The following is a 17280-nucleotide window of genomic DNA, read 5'->3' as shown; positions in this document are numbered from 1 at the left end:
ATGTTAGGCAGTGATATTAATCTTCTCATATAATCACAATCACATTGGAGCGGTCCATGACCTACACACAATAAGGGCTTGTTTTGTCAGAGATCAAACAAAGCGAATTAAAATGCCCTTGTGTGTGTTAGTCTGCATAATTGGCTTCCGGTAAACATGTCTGTGATGCTTCATGGTGGAGATCGTGGCAGTCATAATTGTTTTCAAACCATTAAGTAAAACCTCTCTGATGAGGATCCTTTATGTTTATGTCTGTCTGACTCTTCAAAGCGGTCGCTTGAGCCAACATCACAACATCACTCTTGTGAAAGGAAGTGAATGGCTGAGGGTTTCATTTTTACAATTTGTCCTTCTTTCTTTTACTTGTGAAAATGCACATGTACAGCATTTAAAATATTTTAAATGCAGGATAAATGTGGACGTTTTTAGGTGCATCTCTCTGATTTACTGTAATGTGTCGTGTTGCCGGTTCCACGTCACTGCATGTCAACTATTACTGTGTGCTGTTGCTGACTGCACTCATATGCGAGGCTGTTGCAAGAGTCTCTGGAGATCTGTTTTAGCCACAGAAGTAAAGGACTAAAGGGTTTAGTATGTCTCTTACTCCTCATCTGTGGAAAACAGGATGAGGAGTAACTCACAGCTCACAGAGTTCTAGCTCAGAGTTGCACAAAACTCTTTTCATTGAGTCATCAGGCCATCGGGCAAGGTGCACGGATGAGGTTCTTTCCAGTGAATTTACTCTTAAATTGTTTTCATGTATACAACCTGTCAGATGAACTGTAGGCAGATAGACAGGCAGATAATACAGCAGATGTGTGGAGCAGAGCAAAATGAGACGAGATAAAAAGGGAGAGAGTTTGGGACACAGGAAGCCAGGAAAGAAGAATGAAAGGCTGCACATGACTTTGACTAACCCATCCAGGCGGCATCCTACTTGGCTCAAGGAAGAGAAGGTGCACAGACGTCAGCCTGAATCAGAGTGCACGTATACCTGTGCTGCATCAGCCGTCGCACAGACAGAGCAGGAGGACCTGGGCTTAAGTCTTCCTCTACTGCACGGCAGATCTCCTGCTGTTCACACGGAGGGGGAGGACTGTTTGTTTAAGTGGCTCTGCATGGCAACCACTTGCAAGCTGCTCCGATGAAAACCTCTGCTGGCTCAGCATGGAGGTGGGTGGTTATCCCCAGATGAATAAACACTCACTGACATCCCCCAACCAACTACTCCCTTCCTGAGCTGTACTGTGATGTTTCAGGGGTTACTCTCGAAGGATGGCACTCATCAGGGTTGATGGATTTCCTGCTACCTAAGAAACCAGCAGGAACAGACTTTTATGGTGACGTGTGTGTGTCGTTTTAATCACTGTATCAAACAACACACATTAGAGTGCCTCTCTAATGTGTGTTTGCTGTCATTGTGTGTTGTTTTGGTGTCTTTACTCTCATTTGTTTCTGTCCGAGACAATTTTACTCAAGCTGAACACTTGATATGTCACGCCAGGGAAATCCACTCTAGGGCAGTGATGGTGAAATTGTAAAGGCACTCAGAAGCATCTCTTCATATTCCTATGCATAGCACCTTTAACATATTTACATACAATACTGTTACCTGTAACTTCATTTAGCATCTGTGACCGATGCACAGACTTGATTCAGCCTTCAGGTTTCAAGGGTTCCAGTTTCATCCAGACTGTGTGAAGAGGTGTGGCAGTGAGCGAGAGCCCACTCACAAAGCTTATTAGACTTTAAGTACACAGAGTGCATTGAGTCATTGATCAGAGCTACCAAATGGAAAGCACTGTGAGTCAAGTTTCAAATTTGCTAATAAAAATACCCTCTGCATTTCCCCTCAAACAGCAATATTTAGTTCATTAAAGTGGTCATTTTCACGTTTACTTCTACAGTATATAGAAAAAAAAAATGGTTTATTCTCAATTTACTTCAGTTAAGAGCGACTGCCTACACCGCTGAAACCGGGCTTTAATGACTCAACTGCTACGTCAGCTCTGTAATTCATTTGACACCATTTAGGCCGGCATGATTACTAACCTTTGCCCTCTGGTCTTCATCAGACATGGACGAATGTGAGAATGACTACAATGGGGGCTGTGTCCACGAATGCATCAACATACCAGGCAACTACAGGTGCATGTGCTACGATGGATTCATGCTGGCCCACGATGGACACAACTGTCTGGGTAACTCAATTTTTCAATGCATTATTCCCCTTCGTGTGCATCTCTTATAACAGGATACAAACCTCAATGACATTTGTGGTGTTTTGCAAAATAACTAAGCTTTGTTCAAAATGAGAACATCTTGAGTATCTTGTATGTGTCTGCATACTGCGTGCACATTTAGTGATGATGGGTAATCTATATATCTGTGTGTGTGTGTACATGTTTAGACATAGACATTAGGTTTAGACATTCATTTCTGGCTATGTCAATGAGATGTCCACACTAAGATATAAAAACGAGTATGTGTGTTTAAGTGTGTGCACTTTTGTCCTTGTACCTATTAAACCTGTCTGGCTCAGGACGCCTTGCTCGCATAGTCGCTCTGTCATCAGTTGGAGGGTTTCCATGATTTGTGCTGTTTTATGCTCTTTTCTGTGTACTGCAGGGAGGCGCTCAGGGTTGAAGAGTTCTCCTGCAGATATCTGGCTGTGCTTTAGTACTGACAGATCAGACCATTTAGGCCGAGTGCTCTGTTATCCACTTGCAGTCAGCTAGACTTCTGTGTTTTTTTCTCCTGCCCCGTGTAACATGCAGGACTGCGTGGATGTGCTCAAACACACTTTATCTCATCGGTCCTGTGCTGCTGACTGACGACCACAAAGTAACGTCAGAAACATAAGAACAGTCGTTCCAGATGCTCGTGTGTCTTTGCTGGGATATGTTTGGCATTTGAAAGTGTTGTAACTCATTCTTTAAACTTTTAGAGAGACTAGGTGAGAGATTGATTGCTAAGGCAGCAGCTGCCAGTGGAGACTAGCTGCTGAATTGTGGATTCACCTCACAGGAATGACTCTCAGACAGCTGATATAGAGCAGAGTTAAAGCTAAAGTTGAAGGTTTGCCATTAGAATTTAATTTCATGCACAAACATGGTCAAAGGCATTATTAACTACACTGTCTATTGAGCTACATTCTTAACATTGACTGCACTTCCAAACACATGACACACCTTTTTTTTTTATTAATAATAACTCCCTGCTAAATATTTTAAATGTAATTAGTTTAGTTCTTCTCCTTTTTTATTAAAGAGAGGAAAGTTGATCAATTTTCAGAAACTAAGAACAAAACAGCCTTATGATGAAAGGTTGATGCTTCAGTTGACTTCCTGGTTTGTTTTGTAGTGTTTGTGATCACCCACATCTATCATATGTCTGTAAGGTAGCTCAGATCATACTCTATACTCACTGTGTGGCTGTCTCTGACTGTAATCTGATTACTTTTTTAAAGTAACGAGTAAAGTAAGGGATTACTATTGCAAAAACGGTAATTAGATTACCGTTACTTTCCCGTAGGAACGCTGCGTTACTGCGTTACTAAAACCGTGATTTTTTTGCGAGAGTGTCTCATGACAGTGACGTAAGCGAGTGCGCCGTTAGTGACAACAGCTGTGTGCAGATCAACAATGGATCATATATGGAGTGTGGGAGAGAGTATGAGCGTGCAGCGTTTAAAGCGTGGAAGTACTGACCTTACTTTGAGTTTGATTCCATAAAAAGTGACAAAAACATTAGCGTCCGCTGTGCGTGGGAAGAAAACTTCTTTTTACAGCGAAAAAACCCCTAAACTTCCGACAAGCACCGAGTAGCTACGACGTGATGGGAAACTCACAGAGAAACTCGTGGATTCTTCCACTGACCGCAGCACACCTACACCAGGGTAAACCTCCGCCTGCCCCACTCCTGCTTTACAGGTGAAATAGAGCAACAGGACCGCTGAGTCTTTGACTTTATTTATTTTCTGCTGTGTTTTACTTGCATCTATTTGAAAGACTGAGTGTAAACACAAAAAATATTTTATTTTATGTGCTGGAATGTGCAGAAAATAGGTTTAAATGTTAAACTAATTTATTCCAGTCAGAGAATGTTGCAGATAATTAAATGTTTGCTTGATGCATAAAGTTAAAAGATTAAAACTAATAAAACAAGTTTTAAAAAGAGACTTTTCCATTTGATTACATTTTGTATGATGGATTATGCAGAAAAAGTAGAATTGGGCTGAAAGATCTATCGCTTTATCACCTCTTCAGGTTGTAAATCGTGTTTTTAAAAAGTAACTAAGTAACTAAGTAATTAATTACTTTTGAAAATAAGTAATCAGTAAAGTAACGGGATTACTTTTTTGGGGAAGTAATCAGTAATTAGTTACTGATTACTTTTTTCAAGTAACTTGACCAACACTGCTGACGACCAGCTCTATCAATTGTAAATATTAAATGTTTATGCAGTTAAATGCAGTACTTTCATTCAACTGACTGATTTCCCAGACAGTGCTGGTGCAGCCTGCACTTGTTTGAAACAGGACTTCCCCTCTCCATCATCATCAGGCTTCCTTGCTAACACGCTAAAGGTTTCTTCACACTACAGAACTTTACACCTTTCCAACTTTTCATTGTTTTTCTCCCCTCATTGTCTTGTCATTTAACACTAAGAGGGCGCGCTGTGCTTGCACGAGCTATTCTTATTCTATATTCCTTTTAATTCATTATAAGTCAGCATCTAGTGGTCATTAAAGGAACTGCATTTCAATCGATTCTCACGAGTTTCTTCGGGTTTTAGACTTGAACTCTTTCGAAATGTGTTAAATGTGACTGGCTGAGAGAGACATAATGGCAGCAGCCCATGCTTGTTAAAGAGATTTTCCCTGAGAACATGGCAGTTTTACATGTGGAGCAGTGGGTTGGTGGGAAGCTGTCACCATAATTATGTGTTGCTGTGTTTTGTGTTGTTTATTTTCTGCTGGCTTGTCATCCTGTGCCGCTAGCTTGGTTAGCCTTTGCGTCGTCCTTAAAAAGAGGGCATGTGGTTCGTGGCATTTCACCGCACGTGTTTGTGCCACTAATTCAAGTGATACCAACTGACTGCTGTGGGAACTGTCATCGGTCGCTCTTTGCAGCCCAGTGACAGGAAATCAGTGCGAGACTTGTTTTATTAGATGGTGACTGAAACTGGCTGTTATGAACTGCTGCTAATTAAAACCAGGTTACTGAGTTCAAACGAGGCAGTAAAGTGTGAAATCAGATGCACGATGTGTGTGATCACAGTCAGACCGCTACCAGCTACTTGTTTGCCTTTCCTAATTTCTGCATTCCTGTCCTTTTCTCTGTATTTTGGCATTTGTCATTTAGTTCTCTGTTCTTGTTGATTAGCCATTTTCCCCTCTTTTTATTCTCCTGTTCATAAATATTCCATGCCTTTATTTTGAAAGCATGTTCTCTGATGGTGCCCAGTATCTCTGCCTCACAGTCCTCTCTCACTCTATTATTTGAGTTTTTCTTCACCTCCATCTCTTCGCCCAGTGCTTCCTCTGTTGATCTGTGACATGCTCTTTTTATCCTCCCATCTTTCTCTGTCATGTTTTTAGCATGTTTCGAAATCTTTCTGTTTGCTGACCTTTGTCTTATAACACATCAGCAGCTACAAATGTGAACAGAAACAGCTATGCTAACAGCTATAAGTATACCTGAATACATGCCTGTATTTAAAGGTATGTATCTAGGTTTTTTCTTTTGTATATTTGTACATTGGATATTTCTGAACACTGTTCATATGTGCTGTAGAACTGTGCACCTCAGCCCATGTCTGCACTGAGCAGGAGATCTCTGTATCTCTGTGTCTGATTGTACACATGTATAGTGACAATAAAAGGCATTCTCTGCATTTAGTATAAATCTGTAGAGAGAGAGTTTGTTAATTGTTACTCATCTACTCCCTCATGTTGCCACCTGTTACAGCTAAAAGGAGGATAAGGAAATGTTCTTCTGTTCGTTTAAGAAGCAAATATAGCGTTACTACACAAACACTGTTCAAACTAAAAGTCATATTTTCAAAATGCAGACCCATTTTCATGTGACGCTGTTCCACATCTTTAGCAAAGAGAATACAACTGAGACAGACAAACAGAAATATTCAGCGCGTCCCATAATTCACCAGGACTTTGATGTTTGGGCAATAATCCCAAACACCATGATATAGAAATGACCCCAAAGGTGTGTAATGACAGTATTTGTCTCCCTGCCAGATGCGTACAAAGTGAAAATAAATTAGGAAACTACTGCGGCACCCTGAAGTGGCTCAGTGGGGGACGTGATCGATGGTAAAGGTTTGTTGTTTTTAAATGGAGAAACCAAAGAAACCAGTCACGCCCATGAAAATGTTTCTCTGAATTGGAACATTTTCGACCGTTGGGGTTAAATGTATGGACGAGAGGCAAGACCTTCAGAAATGTGAAGGTTGCAGTGAAGTTAGCTTTTTTTAATGCAGTGTTATGTCCTTTGTGGTGATGTCACCATTGCTACACAGAATATAAAAATGTCAAATGGATTTCCTAATCTACAGTTCGTGTGCCTTTCCAACGATCTGTCATTTGTAATGCGATTACAGTAAATTAAGTGTATAACTTACTATAAAATTGTTCTTAGATCTTTTATGTCTTAATTGTTTCTATAAATGGTTTGCTCATTAAAAAACAATTTAACAACAAATGGTATCTACTGTGGTCTGGCACTGGTATATTTATAGAATTAGATGCGTCTTCAGCAATTAAACATGAAACAGAAAATAATTTACTAAATTTGCAAGATGGAATGATGTTGTTTTGGGCTGCTGCCATTTATTTTACCCACCTGGTGGTTTTGCCATTTCTGTATGACCTCTGTTGAACTTTTTTATTCCCTAAAGTTCAGCTGAAAACAAGGAATTCAAACGAGACAAATCCAGTCAGTTCGTGGGCAAAGGTGTTGGGATTACTCACATGTTTAGTAGTAGCCCTGTGATGTGTGGCTTACTCTGATCCCAGATGTTTTTGCAAATGTGGGACAATATCTCATTTTGGAATGCGGTCCTTGAATTTTCCATTTGAAAACTCATAAAGCCAAAAGAGAACAGCATTGTTTGGCCACCAAAGATCCAGAAGATTAGCTTATACTTCAGATATGATGTGTGTTACATAGAATCCATCTACATTAAGCCCACTTTGAGAAGATATATGACACTGCAGTTTACGTTCCTGTGTATTGACTCATGGAGACTCTCTGATGCTTCGTGTTTACTGTCGTCGCTAGCTAAAGAGATAAATAGTGCCCTGTGATGCATGGTAACCCTATAAACAGAACTTTCGGAGAGTGACGTGTTGGCCTAACATCAAACCGCAGTTAAAGCCGAGCTCCAGTCTTGTTCTTCGTGCTGCCCATCAACCAGAACGGCAGTATTTGTTATAATGTCTCACTCTCCAGTGTCTCATTCAGCACATTTACTGTATAGAAAATGTGTTGCACACTCGTTTTGTATATGAACACTATTGATTCATAGACAGATAGTGTCTTGGCTCTCATATTACAAGTTGTCATAACATCGTATATCAGTGCTGTGGGTTGAATCAGCTGTGATAAGTGCAAAGATGTTGTACATTAAAGTCATATGTCTTCCATGACTGGTGAAAGAGTCGCTAACAGGCACTGCTCTGCTTTCTGACTCATTAATCATAGCTTGGCGAATAATGTCGATTGCTGCGACACATATGTCTTCAGGTCCGATCAGCTTCGGGTTCAGGTTGTGTGGTTTCGCAGCAGGAGAGGTTGCCGATGATCAAAGCTGACGGGGAAGTGGTAAGTTGACTGCGGTGTTTGGTCACCATCACAGGGCAACAGAATAATATGAAAACAACATTTTTATCCAGCTTGTTTGTTTCAAAGTTCACTCTCAATTTATTTCTCATTTTTCTCACACTCTCTGGGCCTGCCTGTGGAAAACAATAACGACTCGTGGTTTTTAATAGACCCAAAGAATGACATTCAGAAACCTCAGAAACTTGTGGTGTTTTGAAGAAGCCTGGGATGACAAACTGCACTTTGAAAAAGTGAGCCAAGAAAAAAGAAAAAGGGCAACAGACGTGTGCGAGTCTGCAGGAAGTCTTCCAGATGCACCGTGTCAACGAGTCGAGCTCTAATTGATTTAAGATTGCTTAATTTTGTTCTGATTAAAGAGTGATCCTGTTCAGCTCCTTTCTTCTTTTGACTTTATTTATTTGGCTTTGGCTTAGACGCAGCTGGCCTCAATGTGTCGATGGTTCGGTGCCCTCTGTGAATGTCTGGCGCTCTCGCTTCAGTTTATTTTTGTTCCGACAAGTTCTTTTTATTTCATGTGGAGATCTGAGAGGTGACTGCACAGTGGGGCAGTCATCAGAGACAGTGTGTCACAGAGCAGTCCAACATGTAAAAGACAAGGTCTGCATGGGGAAACACAAACTTGCATGCAACTTCCAATGTATGGAAGAGATGCTGTTGGTGGAATATCTGCACCAACAGATAAGACACAGAAATGCACCACAGTAAAAAAGTACTTGTACATAGTCATTTATAAGGCTGGGTTGTGAAAGTCTTTCTGGGCATCTTCCAAAGTTTAACAGTGCACATATTGCCCAGCAAAAGAGAATAAACAGACTTTGGAAGATACCTCATTGGTGAGATGAACCCATTCTCTTGCGCTTATCCTTGTCAGAGTCGCAGGGGAGCTGAAGCCTATCCCAGTGACCTGGGAACTGTCATGTTCCAGCTGTGTGCAGGCAGGGATTGGACCCAAACACAAACTCACTGAGACACGAGGAATAAACTCAAAAGCACTGCTCTGTTGCAGGAGAACGGGGAAAACAGAACTAAACCAAGCTGGGAAATGACTAACTGAACCGCGAGGAAACACAGGGAAACAGCCATGAGGGGCGACGCGACACGGAACAGAGGGAGACTCTGACATAAATACACAGGAGGTAATGAGGGAAGTGGAAGCACACAGGGAACACAGCTGAGAACAATTACACTTGACAGGACGGGGAGGACACGAAACTAGAAACGCTGACACCAAGATGTGGACTTTAAACGTAACACAGGAAGTACACAGACAGCCTGGAGAGAGAGAGGGAGAGAACATGAAGAAATACACGAAGGGGAGAGGAAAACACGGAACACAAGGAGTGGGAGCAAAGCACAATAACTCACATAGGCAACAACACAGGGGGAACATACAGGCAGAGAAGATTAAACACAGAACAGAAGGCACAGAGAAACATGAGGGGCAGGGGATCAAAACCTAGGAACCGTAGAATAAATCACAAATGAACCTGACATAATCCAAAGATCACAAAGAACTGAAAATGCTGGGTCAGGAGCAGTGTTGGTCAAGTTACCTGAAAAAAGTAATCTGATTACTTTTTTGCACAGTGATTCTTGTAGAGTTGATGTGGATGGCATGCCTGGGATTATTGTCATGTTTTTTGGCCCAGTTTTAGCTGGCTTCACATTAAGAATACTTTGGTATACAGAGGTTTCAGTAACGGGATTGTGCCGCTGTCCCGTTCTTCAAATCAAGGCAAAATCATCCTCATTGTGCTCGACTGTTGGTTTGAGGTGTTTTGGTTAATATGTGGTTTGCTTTTGCCTGACTGATATAGGAAGACTGATGCCAATAAATTCAAACTTTAAAAGCCAATATTCTAAATCAGAATACTGATTGATTTAGATATGCAAAACATGAACAAATTTCTCTAACGGTTATTATGTGTAGTTATTTATTTACTTGTTTACGCTTTGCCTGACTGTTCAGATGAGCAGGTTGTTACGTTTGTAGCATTCCACACGCGTTACCAAGAAGGAAGCTGCAGAGTGCCCTCTAGTGGACAAATAATGCAACTTAGGATGTTACAAGTTGAACGGTATTTCTCGCAATCTCTTCTTTACATTTTAAGACGTACATTATTAGCAGTTACATATATTGATGCTGATAGATGGCAAATAGATAATTTTAGGATCCACTATGTACCCACTGGTTTTTATATTTTTAATGCTGTCTGAATGAGAGTGTACTTTCTTTTCCCCATGACTGTATCGCAACTATGAATTACAAGCTTTACCCCCCTTACCTTTCCGTGCCTTTTTCCATTTTGTTTTTCACCCCACTTGCCTTGCTTTAAGCCTTGCCTTAATTACCTTGAGGAAGCTGGTGTGATTTCGCACCATATAAATAAAATTGAATTGAATTGCCTCCCTCAGCCTCTCAGTTGATGTGAGAAGCACATTGTCACTGTGTCCAAACAAACTTTTACACGAGTTTACAAAGCGCAATCAAACAAAACAGACGAGTGCATTTTGGAACTGGCCTTTGTTCATGCAGAAATGTTGGCAGAGATCACTTAGACTTGGACACAGCTTCAGTTCTTCTTTCTCTGTCCTCACTCCCTCCCCCTCTCCAGCCTGGAAACTAAATGAACCAGTCATATTATGACAAGCATTAAACCATGAGATTTGCTTGAAATAGTGTTAGGAAGTGCAATAAAAACAAAGCTGAGGGTTCAGCGAGGACAACGTGACTTCTGTGCTATTCTTAAACCACTTTATTTACGCATTTACTGGAAGCTCATGCATTTATAAGGCCAGGACACAATGCTTGTCTAGACTCCCATTCATGCGCCATCTACAGTAGCCTACATTTGGTAAAAATGCAGTGCAGTTAAGGTCAGTAGAATAAAAGTCTGAAGTCTAGTCGAGTCTATGGAGTTTCATTTTTCACAGTTTAAGCTTTGTGATTGCATCTTGTGGTTTAGCACGCTCAGAGAGAGGGATGTGCACCTGCCAAACTAGTCAAAACCACCTTGTGGTAGTCTCTTGCTACAGCAGGAGTCCATGAGGACATTTGATGATGTTAGTGATATGATATCACTGACATCATATGATGTCATGCACACACAAACTAAACACAAAATAACCGCTCGAGTACTATGTACTTTCTATCTGATATTTAAACACCAATGGATACATCAGAGAGCAACACGAGGTCAGGATCTTGCATGCAGACCAGAGAAGCTAGGCACCGAACCACCACCTTTCCGATTAGTCACTGACTTACTCTACAGCCACCCCAATAATACATCTTTAGAATGACCTAATTGTGTTGTTTATGTCATTCAAGCAGTTACTACAAAGACAGAGTTCCAGTTTGCAAATGCTTTTTCGAAGCTGGAAACTATATAAATGATTTCCCACCAACACAGCGGCCCATATATTACACATATGTACTCTTTTTTATGGCCTCCCTTTAAATGAACATAATATAGGGCTCTGTAACTAGAGGAGTGTCATGTCTGGTGCATTTCTTGTTCTTGTTTTTCTGTATTCCCTGAAGAGCCTCTCTCTTTAACACCATGTGGGGGGCGACCTTAGTAAACAGTGCAAGAGACAAGAGGAAAGACCTACCTGTACCTAAGAGGAAAAACCTCGTAGCAAAATCACCGTTTCAGATGCTAGCAGACAGGCTGGTCACACTATGCTCAGAGTTTTACATTTGATACTGAACAGAAGTATATCGTTTGTGCAGAGCAGCGGGTCTCATGCTAATATACAGGAACTCACAAAGACATCCGTTCATTCAGTGGAAGGTATATGTGAAGGTCCTATGGACCTGTCTCTTGATAGTTATTGTCTGAACTCTCTTATCTGACATTAGAAATTAAGGTGCTGTGTTCATTTTACTAAAGCTGAAAGGTTCTTCTAAGTGTAAATAATTACCAGCTTTCCTTTTCGTTATGACAGACTTTCCAAAGTGTTCCTTTCTGAATTGGAGTAAATATGGCTGTTTTAAAGGTGCTGTGGCGGTTAGTACTGTTTCATCATAGCAAGAAGATCCTTGGTTCAGCTCCTGCCTGGGGCTTTTTGTGTGTGTGGAGCTTCCATGTCATGGTACTCTGGCTTTCTCCCAGAGTCCAAAGATATGGATGGGTCCGGTTAATTGGTGAGTGAAAGATAGGCAGCTTGTCCTGGGTGTACCCTGTCTCTTGCCCTTTACCAAGCAGAAGGATATGGGTGGATGGCTTATTTGCTTTGAGATGAGGTTAGCTGGTGTGCTTTGCTTGCCATTTATGTAAGCTAGGTAGAACATTATAAACTTAAATGTATTAACTCTCATCAGAGGCAAGTCTTGTTTTATTAAGCAGGACAATGCCAAACTACATTCTGCAAATATGTATATATATATAAAACACCCAGCACGCCCCTGCGGGCGGTCTATCCTTCAAGCTCGGGTCCTCTACCAGAGGCCTGGGAGCTTGAGGGTCCTGCGCAGTATCTTAGCTGTTCCCAGGACTGCGCTCTTCTGGACAGAGATCTCCGATGTTGTTCCCGGGATCTGCTGGAGCCACTCGCCTAGCTTGGGAATCACCGCACCTAGTGCTCCGATTACCACGGGGACCACCGTTACCTTCACCCTCCACATCCTCTCGAGCTCTTCTCTGAGCCCTTGGTATTTCTCCAGCTTCTCATGTTCCTTCTTCCTGATATTGCTGTCACTGGGAACCGCTACATCGATCACTACGGCCGTCTTCTTCTGTTTGTCTACCACCACTATGTCCGGTTGGTTAGCCACCACCATTTTGTCCGTCTGTATCTGGAAGTCCCACAGGATCTTAGCTCGGTCATTCTCCACCACCCTTGGGGGCATGTCCCATTTTGACCTCGGGACTTCCAGGTTATACTCGGCACAGATGTTCCTGTACACTATGCCGGCCACTTGGTTATGGCGTTCCATGTATGCCTTGCCTGCTAGCATCTTGCACCCTGCTGTTATGTGCTGGATTGTTTCTGGGGCATCTTTACACAGCCTGCACCTGGGGTCTTGCCTGGTGTGATAGACCCCAGCCTCTATGGATCTTGTGCTCAGAGCTTGTTCTTGTGCTGCCATGATTAGTGCCTCTGTGCTGTCTTTCAGTCCAGCTTTGTCCAGCCACTGGTAGGATTTCTGGGTATCAGCCACCTCCTCTATCTGCCGGTGGTACATACCGTGCAGGGGCCTGTCCTTCCATGATGGTTCCTCGTCTCCCTCCTCTTTCTTGGGTTTCTGCTGCCTGAGGTATTCACTGAGCACTCGGTCAGTTGGGGCCATCTTCCTAATGTATTCTTGGATGTTCGTTGTCTCATCCTGGACTGTGGTGCTGACACTCACCAGTCCCCGGCCCCCTTCCTTCCGCTTAGCGTACAGCCTCAGGGTGCTGGATTTGGGGTGAAACCCTCCATGCATGGTAAGGAGCTTTCTTGTCTTTATGTCAGTGGCTTCTATCGCCTCCTTTGGCCAGCCTATTACCCCAGCAGGGTACCTGATCACGGGCAGGGCGTACGTGTTGATGGCCCGGATCTTGTTCTTACCATTCAGCTGACTCCTCAGGACTTGCCTGACCCTCTGCAGGTACTTGGTGGTTGCAGCTTTTCTAGCGGCCTCTTCATGGTTCCCATTCGCCTGTGGGATCCCCAAGTACTTGTAACTGTCCTCTATGTCTGCAATGTTGCCTTCTGGTAGTTCAATCCCCTCAGTTCTGACTACCTTCCCTCTCTTTGTTACCATCCGACTACACTTCTCCAGTCCGAACGACATTCCAATGTCATTGCTGTATAGCCTGGTAGTGTGGATCAGTGAATCGATGTCTCGTTCACTCTTGGCATACAGCTTGATGTCATCCATGTACAGGAGGTGGCTGACAACTGCTCCGTTCTGTAGTCGGTATCCGTAGCCAGTCTTGTTAATGATCTCACTGAGGGGGTTCAGGCCTATGCAGAACAGCAGTGGGGACAGAGCATCTCCTTGGTAGATCCCGCACTTGATGGTGACTTGTGCTATGGGCTTGGAGTTGGCCTCTAGTGTTGTACGCCACATCCCCATTGAGTTCCTGATGAAGGCTCTTAGGGTCCCATTGATCTTGTACAATTCTAGGCATTCCAGTATCCAGCTGTGGGGCATTGAGTCATAGGCCTTCTTGTAATCAATCCAGGCAGTGCACAGGTTGGTCAGTCTGGTCTTGCAGTCTCGGCTGATTGTTCTGTCTACCAGTAGCTGGTGTTTTGTTATTCTTTCCAATCCCTTTCTGTGTCCCGCTCATGTATTGACCCATGTGCCTGTTCATTTCGTCTCTTGCCCACCGATGCCTTCTTGTTCCAGTAGCCCACTTTTCGTCAGGGTGCCCTGGTTCCTCAACACCTGACGCGGACCTTGTTGATCCGGGCGACGTCCGAGCCGGCATGCCTTCATATTTATCTGTCTCGCTCATGTCTGCGGTAGGCTTGCTTAGCATAGGGGGTCTAGCCTTAGGACCCTTACTGGATACAGACGCCCCAGGCAGGAATCGAACTTGCGATCCTCTGTTCCAAAGGCGTGTAGTCTAACCACTACGCTATCCAGCTACATATATATATATATATATATATATATATATATTGATATTCGTATCAATATTGAACCGTTCGATACAGTGCTTTCGGTTCGGTACGCATATGTATCGAACAATACAAAATTTTTAATTTATTTTATCAACTTTCCTTCTGACGATGCTGTCTGTGTTGAGCGCTCAGTGAATCTGCGCTCGACAGTGCAGCAGTCGAGCGCAGATTCACTGAGCGTAGGGCAAGCTAGTGAGACAGAAGTTAAGCTCCCCTTGCAACATGGCAAATTGAACCTCCCCCACCCTCATTCAGATCTGGCGTTTGGAACTATTTTGGTTTTCATGTGACGTATGACCCTGAAGGTAAGCGCGTCATGGACTAAAGTAAAGTATGTTGGATGTGCCATGCAATGCTCAATTACATGGGTGGGAACTAGTGTGTTAGCGCAGTTAGCTCGTTAACGTGTTGGCCGTCAAGCCCCACGCTCAAGGCGATCCGCGGTAGCTCGTTAACGGAGATTTGCCGTGTTGTGGCGTTAAGGTCATTTCAACGAGATTAACCTGAAAGCACTAGTGGGAACACAACGAATATGACTGCACATTTACGCCGACATCATCCTAGTGCAAAGACAAGTGGAAGCAGACAAAAACAACAAGCACGCATGCTACAAACTTTACCCGAGTCGTTTAGACAGCCGTTAGCATATGATTCTCCTTATGGGGACCTGATATGTTTAATATGCTGCTGAGAATATAGCCCAGAAGAAGCGGATAGTATAGCTTTTATTTTGAAAGAGACATTTCTCTGTAATAAACACTCTTTTCCAAAGATGAGTGATTCCTCAATCAGATACAGGGCTTGCAATATCGCTAGCCCGACGTCCCGGAGCTAGCGATTTTTTCAGTCGGGCTACCAAAATCTATCTCTGCCCTGCCCGTCGGGCTTTTGTACGAAGGAAAAATATATGTCAATGCTTTTGCATTCTTTCAGAAATGTAGCTGGGTAATTATGTCATTGGCATCGGTGAGCCACTGTCAATATGTGACATATTGAAATCGTGTTTGAATTTGCGCTTGTTTTTTTGCTTTCACTTTGCAATCGTGCAAACTGTGTATAGAGAGCGACAGCACTGATCTGTGAGTGATGATAATTTGCGCACCAATTCCTCTGACATCGTCTTATTAATCGTTAGCTTACTATGCAAACATGACAAGTGAAATCTCCCGCAGCTTAAACATGTGAGAGGTTGATCGCGCAGAGAATCGCTGAGCTTATGTGAATGCGTGTGTAAAAGCATTTCAGTTCTGCTGAGCCAAATAAGACAGGTCAGGGTGAAGAAGTGACAGCCAAAGAAAAGCTTACCACAAAACGGAGAAGTTATGACAAATCAGACTATAAGGCAAAAAGAAAGTGCAGCTTTATGGTTTCATGGACAAAAGAATTTCTGTGGCTGCGATATGATGAGCTAAATAACCAGGGCTGCACATAAGTGGTCCGCAGGTGCGCATTCGCTGTCAAAATAAAAAACACGCACAAGGGTTAGGGTTAAATTTAAAAACTGTACTTTTGAGTTAAAATATATATTTATAATTTTAATAAATGACAAATTAAAAATGCATGAACATTTTTTTGTATCGAAAAAATATCGAACCGTGACACCAAAGTATCGAACCGAACCGAACCGTGAATTTTGTGCATCGTTGCACCCCTAATATATATCTATATATATATCTATATATATGTGTATATATATATATATATATATATATATATATATATATATATATATATACCGTGCCCCTGCACGGTATGTACCACCGGCAGATAGAGGGGGTGGCTGATATCCAGAAATCCTACCAGTGGCTGGACAAAGCTGGACTGAAAGACAGCACAGAGGCACTAATCATGGCAGCACAAGAACAAGCTCTGAGCACAAGATCCATAGAGGCTGGGGTCTATCACACCAGGCAAGACCCCAGGTGCAGGCTGTGTAAAGATGCCCCAGAGACAATCCAGCACATAACAGCAGGGTGCAAGATGCTAGCAGGCAAGGCATACATGGAACGCCATAACCAAGTGGCCGGCATAGTGTACAGGAACATCTGTGCCGAGTATAACCTGGAAGTCCCGAGGTCAAAATGGGACATGCCCCCAAGGGTGGTGGAGAATGACCGAGCTAAGATCCTGTGGGACTTCCAGATACAGACGGACAAAATGGTGGTGGCTAACCAACCGGACATAGTGGTGGTAGACAAACAGAAGAAGACGGCCGTAGTGATCGATGTAGCGGTTCCGAATGACAGCAATATCAGGAAGAAGGAACATGAGAAGCTGGAGAAATACCAAGGGCTCAGAGAAGAGCTCGAGAGGATGTGGAGGGTGAAGGTAACGGTGGTCCCCGTGGTAATCGGAGCACTAGGTACGGTGACTCCCAAGCTAGGCGAGTGGCTCCAGCAGATCCCGGGAACAACATCGGAGATCTCTGTCCAGAAGAGCGCAGTCCTGGGAACAGCTAAGATACTGCGCAGGACCCTCAAGCTCCCAGGCCTCTGGTAGAGGACCCGAGCTGGAAGGATAGACCACCCGCAGGGGCGTGCTGGGTGTTTTTATATATACATACACCGAAAGCACCCTGGGGCGCCTCTGTCAGTGCGCCCCAGGGTGGCTGTGGCTACAATGTAGCTTGCCATCACCAGTGTGTGAATGTGTGTGTGAATGGGTGGATGACTGGATATGTAAAGCGCTTTGGGGTCCTTAGGGACTAGTAAAGCGCTATATAAATACAGGCCATTTACCATTTACCATATATGTATATTTAAAGCAAGGTTCACTAATAACAGTCTAATTTAGC

General features: G+C 43.1%; 1 protein-coding gene across 3 annotated transcripts in view; it reads left to right on the top strand.

Moving 5' to 3' along the window:
- scube1 (signal peptide, CUB domain, EGF-like 1) overlaps positions 1-17280 on the top strand; it is a 126697-nt gene that overhangs the window by 22754 nt on the left and 86663 nt on the right. For all 3 annotated transcript variants that reach the window (XM_080887400.1, XM_080887399.1, XM_080887401.1), the window contains one exon: positions 2076-2201. In XM_080887400.1, coding sequence (XP_080743526.1) covers positions 2076-2201 — 126 coding nt within the window. The remainder of the gene's footprint in view (positions 1-2075; positions 2202-17280) is intronic.

Source organism: Rhamphochromis sp. 'chilingali' (assembly GCF_963969265.1).
Source record: "Rhamphochromis sp. 'chilingali' genome assembly, chromosome: 7".
NCBI lineage: Eukaryota > Metazoa > Chordata > Actinopteri > Cichliformes > Cichlidae > Rhamphochromis > Rhamphochromis sp. 'chilingali'.
The sequence above is the reverse complement of the archived record's forward strand: the minus strand, read 5'-3'. Positions and strand labels throughout refer to the sequence as shown.